Source organism: Pundamilia nyererei, unplaced genomic scaffold (assembly GCF_000239375.1).
Source record: "Pundamilia nyererei isolate P.nyererei 1_Seehausen unplaced genomic scaffold, PunNye1.0 scaffold00002, whole genome shotgun sequence".
Taxonomy (NCBI): domain Eukaryota; kingdom Metazoa; phylum Chordata; class Actinopteri; order Cichliformes; family Cichlidae; genus Pundamilia; species Pundamilia nyererei.
Window position 1 is genome coordinate 8,750,975 of NW_005187403.1, and position 8,305 is coordinate 8,759,279.

The 8,305-nt window shown below is 38.9% G+C and overlaps 1 protein-coding gene across 2 annotated transcripts; it reads left to right on the forward strand.

Annotated features, from left to right (window-relative positions):
- Window positions 1-2,142: 2,142 nt before the first annotated feature.
- Window positions 2,143-7,892, forward strand: ak1 (adenylate kinase 1). 2 transcript variants are annotated; one of them, XM_005720436.1, is made up of 7 exons: window positions 2,143-2,267; window positions 5,469-5,503; window positions 6,115-6,150; window positions 6,254-6,417; window positions 6,610-6,726; window positions 6,816-7,007; window positions 7,108-7,892. In XM_005720436.1, exons 2-7 carry the CDS (start codon window positions 5,497-5,499, stop codon window positions 7,171-7,173), a joined length of 582 nt encoding a protein of 193 aa, XP_005720493.1. In that variant the 5' UTR covers window positions 2,143-2,267; window positions 5,469-5,496; the 3' UTR covers window positions 7,174-7,892. The 2 variants fall into 2 exon arrangements, with proteins under 2 accessions (XP_005720493.1, XP_005720492.1); XM_005720435.2 differs by lacking the exons at window positions 2,143-2,267; window positions 5,469-5,503 and adding an exon at window positions 5,890-6,013.
- Window positions 7,893-8,305: the final 413 nt, after the last annotated feature.

Below are 8,305 nucleotides of genomic sequence, written 5' to 3' on the forward strand. Positions count from 1 at the left end.
TATATATTTAATCTAATGCCTTAATCAGCATTAAAAAAAAGAATCTGACTCAAGATTGTATTCACGGGTGTCAGATGTGTTTCTTCTTGAAGCACATTGTATAATATGGACATTTAATATAGATAGCTACAGTGAAAGTCACAAAGACTTATTTATAGAAACAGTGTTGACATTAGAGAATCTTAGAATCTTAAAAACATACCTGATAATGAAAATTTGAGACAGATATATCTGAAGTGCTCAATGCTGCTTTTATCATTCGATTTTCGTGGTCCCCACTGCTCATAGAAATGTGCTGTTATTTACAGTATTACAAACCCTATCCCCCAGTGTTATGACAAAAAATGCTTTGGTCAATTTGAACTTCTCCATTATTGGTAACTGCACTCGAAGCGATCCACACGAAGCGATTATATTTGGTTAAATTAAAACACTGATTTAAGTCTGGTTTCCCACGAAAATGCAATTTTTGCGAATCTATGCCTTTAAAAAGTGCATCTCACATGCTGTGCTAATGTTACTGAGCAAAAAAACAAAACAAAATCTGCAACATTTCACAGGCTCAAAAGTACGATGGTGTGATATTTAATCTCCAGTTTATGTTTCTGCTTGGCTTTTAAAGTGGTGCTATCTGCTGCCCTTTGTGTTCAAAAAATTCTGATAATGGACTACTGCTACTTACTGCCTTTATTGTTACTTAAATAGACTTAGAAGCAAATATATTAAATAAGAAATGAGACACGTGTGTCATATTTTGAAAATTCTAACACGGTGAGCAATGCTAACTCTGTGTTGCTACTATATGTTGCCTCTCGGTGGCCAAAATGTAGTATTACCTCTGTGAAATGAAGAGTGCAGTCTGTCGGGGAAAACAGGCTTCCCCTCTTCTAGAATATTTGAAGGTTTATATTATACCTACATTCTGTTCTGCACAAATTCTGCAAACAAAGTTATGCTAACCTGTACCCTAATTGTTACCATGATATATTGTTTGGTAAACTTTAAATTGCACCATTAAATCCAGGTACGGCCTGGTGCACTTTCCTGTTTCTTACAAACTTTTCTTCTTGGTTTTTTCGCTAAAGGCTTGAAAATATTTATTGTACAAAGTGACTGCATCATGGCACCGAAAATATTTGACCTTACCCAGTGGCTTGCTTTATTTTTAATTTTTTTAAATCAAAAGTAGTACCTCAGTGCTTACATGAACCTTAAACATACTGAATTGTGAATCAGGATGGATCATGTACCACAGTGCTTTATGTTTGGTCCATCTCTCTTTGATAAACAACACATTGGGAGCTAAGATTAAAAAAATTCTCTTCATGTTTTTTGTGAATTAACATTTTTTTAGACACTACACGGTACGCTTCGATTTGTCTTTGCCATAATTTGTATATATAAAGATATTTTGTATTTATGTTCCTTTTAAGGGCATGAATATGTCCCCTCATGCTTTTAATAAAATGTTTGAGATGTTTAGTTTGGACTTGTTTTTTAAAAAAAGCTTGCATGCATTAGTTCCTCTTTGCTTACACGTACACCTCTGTGCTGTATGAACCTTGCAATCATTTGAATGGATTGGATTTCTCAAGCTGTAATCTTTTGTGGAACATTTCACAAAAAGCTAATCGGACTCTGTTGGCCCACTCAAATATGGTTGCTCAACTAAGACTGGGTAGGAATGTGAAGAATTAAATATAACAAACATAAAGTTTCTTATTTGCATTTACACCACTCCCTGCATCACATCGGATAAACCTGCGGTGTAATTACAGCTGTTTTAATCTGCATAGTGTAATTACAAAGCACTGCAATTCTATTATATAATAATTAGATTCAATATTCGGTTAAAAAGCACCATTATAATGCATCTGTGTTTTTTAATGGTTACATATCACTTAATCAAACTTCCTCAAACACTGAGCATTTTTGCATGTCACATGTCTTCTTCTCATCAGATATCCCCCAAACTTGCAAAGACACACTGACCACAAGATTTTAATTTACTAAGGGGGTGTGTTGATGTGCAGCTGTCAGACCATGCCACTCCGCTTCCCCCACTTCCTCCTGTCCATCATCCCTTCTTTCCTCCCTCCTACCCAGAATGCAATGCACACTTGAGCAGGCTCAGGCGAGCTATAAAAAGGCATAGAAGCGGAGAGGGAGGGCTGGCGTGCAGCAGGAACTGTGCAGTCACACGCACACGGGGATCCAGGGACAGCAGCCCCTTGCGCTGAGATCTAAAGCCACAACGCGAAAGAGAGGTCAGTACAGAGGACAAAGGCTCTATAGAGGAAAACAGGCAGGAAACGCCTCTGAACAGGGCTGGGTTTGTCAGAGAGGGAGACAAATAGAGGAATATCGGAGAGACAAAGTGGGCAGGGCTGTTTGACGGGATGGAGAGTGGGAATGACAGAGGCAGAGGTTCTTATGGGAACTGTCATGGGACCGTTTAGTCACACTTTAAAATGGTTGACATTTCTTTTTTTCTTTATGTGCCAAAGGAGCCAATCATGGATTTCTTTGCAGTGTAAAGGCATGCAGGGCTCGTCTGTCATTCACAGTGATGTTACTTAAGGCATTACATCATAATTATCCCCAAAACTATAATTAGCACTGATTGTATTTGCTTGTTTTGCTTTGACTTTTCCTTCTCTGGTTTCTTCTACTTTGATACCGTGTCAACATTCTCCTGAACCTGCAGCCATTTAAAGGGGCATTTTCATGCAACCCCGCGTAGCCATTAAAGTCCGCTGCAAAGCTTTCAGAGCCCGCGAGGATCATTAGCAGCTGATGAGGGCTGAGTGCTATTGATTCCTGTTTTTACGTGCAATTTGGAGCACAGACACATTAATAACACCCACAGCAAACAATTGAATGTCTCATGCTCCATCCTTCCACAAACAACACGGAATATCTCCCACCGCACTGACGTCAAAGGGTCCCCTGATTTCCCTTAAAGGGACAGCGCTCTCAATTAAAACCGCAGAGCACCCTGGTAACCAAACGATTTACAGGGAGAATGTACTGTTAGATCATCGCTTTCTGTGTTTTGCTTTCAGGGGCGGTCAGTCAGAGCTTCATCTCCATGGGCTTTTTAGGAATGCTTGACAGATAACCTTTAACAGCTGCACATCGGCTTGAGTCTTTTTTTAGCAGGGCTGCATGTTTAAAAACGGTAATTAGACATGAGGGTGGTGCAGGCAAGATGGACTGTCCCATCTTCCTTAGGATGGATGTAATGGTGATTGTAGGATCTGTAAAGATAGAATTAAAAAAATCCAAAACTGCATATATGAATAGACCACCACTACTATATCAGGTTCTCTAAATAATTTCAGCACTTGATTGGACTGAATTGAATTTTCATATTGCAGGATTATATAAGGGACAATTTAGACACCAAGTCTCTGTTAAGACTCTCCCGAGGAAATGTAGTATGTAGTTTCCCTTCCATAATTGCAGACAGTGTTAAATGCCATGCCCACACCTAGGAGTTGTGCAATCAGGAGTTAGTACACATATGACATGTCAGGACACAGAAGGTGGCACCATAATAGGCCACACCGAGACTCCCAAAACAGGTTCTGTGCTGACTCAGATGTCAGCCTCCGAGTGACATTTACCCAGACCACAGGGTTAATGGCTGCTGACATACAACTGGACACCTGAGAAGCAACGGCAGGGAGCACTGAGGCGTAGTACAAGTGAGAATCAGAGAACAAGCTGACAAACTTTTAATGCAAACCAAGAAGCACACACTAGGTTTAGGAATGTACAAGTTTCCTTCAGATTAAGTATACTTTAATGTATATCTTGCTTTTTCTGTCTGGCAGTTTAGCCATAAAATGACTCATATCGCACTGTTCTGCAAGCGTATTTTGCAACCTGGCACTATGCAAACTGTACTATTTGAATTGCAAGGGCTAGATAAAATGCAAACTGCTGCAATGTCACCAGGTCAGGTTTGTTTCAATTAATTTAATGCTACTCCTCGAGGTGTGGTTCTTTTAATGCATTCTAATAAAATCTTGCCACAGTAAAACAGTTCCTGGAGATCCTTGAGGAATATTTAACTCCTATTAAATAATAAATCCTAAAATACTGTTTTTTAGTTGTTCATTTAAATACACGGTCCACGATTACACTCAAAATGTCCAACACTGCACCTATGAAGATATTTGTCACCATATAATGTTTTTTTTTCTGGTGTACAGTGTGTCCTTTCCTTTTTAGTGCCAATGCCAAGGCACTTGGAGGCACCAAGTAACCTGAGAAGTACTCTCTTGCCTTTTGACACACATTTAATTTGACATACAAGCAGCTTCTTAGGTTACTTTAAGACTATAGCTAGCCAATTTGTTTCATGTGCGTAACATAGTAACAAGCACAATAGCCAAAAAGTGCTGTATGCATAACTCCAAAGGCACACAAGTAGTGCAAAAACTCACCTCAGTGCACAGCAGCTGTGTGAGAGAAATCCATTTAATTTAGGAAACAATACATGACAACTTTGACAGAGTGTGTGGGCATATTTTTGACTGGCACTGCTTTAAAGTATTTTGTTTTTCAACTGTATGTTCAGACGGACATGCAGCTACTTGAACGTGCCTATTTATGCCAGCAACCCAGCCTTCTTCCTCATTCTTCAGACTTCTGTCTTTGAGTCAGCTAAAACGGACGTGTAAACAGGAAACAAACTGGCTATTGTCTTTTTTAGATATGCCCAGGTCTATTAATACAACACTAAAAGGTATTTTATTACGCCAAAGGTTTTGTGAATCAAAATATGCTCATACCAGCAGCATGTTAAGAGCATGTTAAGAGATTCATAAAACTGTACTTTCAATGACACACCAGAAAACTGGCTTTTCCTACATTATACTATACAAAACACACACACAAACAAACTGTTGTGACTTTACCAGGAATAGTAATATTGCCAGCTTTACCATAACCAATTTCCCCCCAAAAGTTGGAATATTGTGTAAAATATAAAATTGTTATGATATCTACTCCAAAATTTTCTCTGCTTTTGTGTCAATTTCTTAAAGATTTCATATGAATTCTGTTAAACTTTTAATTATAAATACTGAAATATCAAAATGATTTTCAATTTTATGCTGGGAATTATTCTAAAATGAAATGAAATGAAACAAAAAAACTATTTTAAATAGAGCAATTTGATCTTTTGAGCACACAAAACTGTCCTGTATTGCTTAAATAATATGTAGAGGTGAAAATGACCCTGTTATGGTGATTATAGCCTAAATCTGGCACAGATTACTGTGCCAGATTTAGGCTATAATCACATAAGATCATAAGGTGATCAAGCATACATAATCCAAAGTTATTGATTTATACATTAAAGGGCTACCTATAAATCTATGCCTTGCTTGACCTTGCTTGCTGTATGTATCTTCTGTGAATATATTCACTTTTCTGTGTCCTTTTCTCTCTTTTAGTTGACCGAAAACACTCAGACGTAACACAATGGCAGGTAATTAATACACCTGTTCAAGTATTATTATAAATGTCTCTTTATTGATGACTAATGAGGTGGAACGTGTTCATTTGTGTGTTTATTATTAATCTAATGGAGTAAAGGAAAGCAGACAGACGGTTGCGTTTCCATGGACTCTACTGCCCTCTTTTGGACAGTTTGGATAACACAGGGAAGATGTACATTTTAAAAATATTGCGCTCGGATTCTTTGTCGTGATATTGCATTTAATGAAAAACCCAGACACGATCGCAGAATATGATTAAGAACAAATGGAAATGGCCTTATTGGCTAGATTTGCAATTCAGACTTTGTTATAAGTGCCTGGGAACACTTGGCAACAAAACAAGGGATAACAACAGTTGCCATGCCAACACTACTTAAGCAATAGCACTAAGCTAGACATAAACAAGCTCAGTCTAAACAGCCTGTTGCAGCAGTTAAAAATGGACGTGTTTTCTTCTTCATCATGTGCGCGTCTTTCCTCCACATCCGACTATCCAGACGGTTTGTTACAAAAACGTTTTCCTTGTGATTTGAACTTTTGCTGTCAAGAAAAACCTCCCGATTCACGCATGTATAACTTTGTCTGTGCCTGCTCATTTCAGACAAGCTCAAAGATGCCAAGATCATCTTTGTTGTGGGTAAGTACCCTGAGCCGCTCTTAGCACTTTAGCAGTAGCGCATTTAGCTTTTATTTGCCTTCATGCCACATGACTGTTTTTTTTGTTTAATCTTCTTTTAAAGGTGGGCCTGGCTCTGGAAAGGGCACCCAGTGTGAGAAGATAGTGGCAAAGTACGGCTACACTCACCTGTCATCTGGGGATCTGCTCCGTGCTGAGGTGGCTTCTGGCTCTGAGAGGGGCAAGCATCTCCAGGCCATCATGCAGAAGGGAGAGCTGGTACCTTTGGTAAGAGAGGGCACTATAACTGAAATAATTGCGAGTATGCATAATTTAAAAGAAAACAAAAGGTTTCATGTTTTTTTTGTCCAATACTAAATGAAAAGACAAAATACAAGTGTCAGCTCTTCTAAGACAGCTTTTTTTGTCAGTGCCATATCATAGTGAAGATTGATGATAATGTTTTGGGGCTACCTGCAGGACACAGTCTTAGACATGATTAAGGAAGCCATGATTGCCAAGGCTGATGTCTCCAAGGGTTTCCTTATTGATGGCTATCCCCGTGAGGTGAAGCAGGGGGAGGAGTTTGAGAAGAAGGTATGGGCTTAATTCATCTTTGCAGCAATGATTTAAAAAAAAAAAAAGAAAGACGGAAGCTTAAATGAACAAACTGTCTTTGATCCCAGATTGGCAAACCCTGCTTGCTGCTGTACGTCGACGCAAAAGCAGAGACTATGGCCAAGAGGCTTTTGAAACGCGGTGAGACCAGCGGCCGCTCTGATGACAACGAGGAGACCATCAAGAAGCGCCTGGACCTGTATTACAAAGCAACCGAGCCAGTGATTGCCTTTTATGAGAGCCGTGGTATTGTCAGGAAGGTGTGTGCGACTGCTGCGACAGCGGAAAAACAACATTTGAATCTCATGTGAAACGTCAACATATATTCTAACGCATCCATTGTCATCTTATTTTGCCCAGGTTGACTCAGAGCTGCCAGTGGATGATGTCTTCGGCCAAGTCTCCAAGGCTATTGATGCTCTGTAGTAAAGCAGCATAACTAGATGGGCCTGTGTCTGATTGTTTATTTTCAAATTTCAAAAAAACAAACTAAACCCCCCCCCAAAAAGCCAAAACAAAAGAGAAACAATACATTTTCAACTCATTTGGCCATCAGTCTCAAAGATGTCTTAACTTTAATCCTAATCCAGCAATAAGAACCTAAAGTTTTAAAGTTACACAGAAATGATTCTGTGTGAAGCAACTTTAAAAAATATCTCTATATGTACAACGTATAAGTCTTGTTTCCATTCTATACTTAACATTTACAGATATGGATGCAGGCCTGTCTACAACTCAGAGGTGCTGTATACAAGAAATATTAACCACCTTCTAACCTTTAAGGCCTACACTTGGTCAAACACGCACTTTACACTCCCCCTTTTTTCCCCTCTTAAGTGCTGCCGTATTAGAACCAAGAGTTAATGACTTCTTTATACATTGTGCCATTAAATAACTGCAGAGATCACTGTGGACAAACTGGTGGAACTTCATTTTCATGTTCGTTGATGGAGCTTTTAAATTACAGTTGCTGACCGCTTTTAACTTCACACGGTCATTTCTGTTAATCTATTTACCGTTACATTTAAAGCACAAGAATGTTCAATTTCTTTTCTATTTTTTCATTAAGATATACACATGTTACATGTATTTCTATAATGTGGTATATGTAAAAATGAAAGATTAAAATAGCCTATAATAAAAAACAATTTGAGTTATTACTGGTGATTGTGTTACCATTGCCCTGCAGTCTGTAGTAATACTTAAAAAACATACTGTCTTCTTTACAGTGTATAAAACAATATACAAAGTCATATTGTGAGGAATCCTGGACAACAACAAGCGTACCTAAAAAGGGGACTTTGACCAGGCTTACGAGTTCAAAAGGGGAAATGGTGGTGTTGCTGAAGCTTGTAGACACAACAGGATGCAGAAAGCTGTGAGCCAGTCCTCTCCTGTTATAAAGTTTTCCCTTAAGACCTTGGTGACCACCTGGTCTTCACTTGCCTCTCATCTTCCTCTCTCTCGCACACACAAACACACATTTCCAGCTGGCCAAGCAAACACTGCGGCAGGTATCCGGACTACTCTCAAAGGAGAGCTCTGATCATGACCGTGT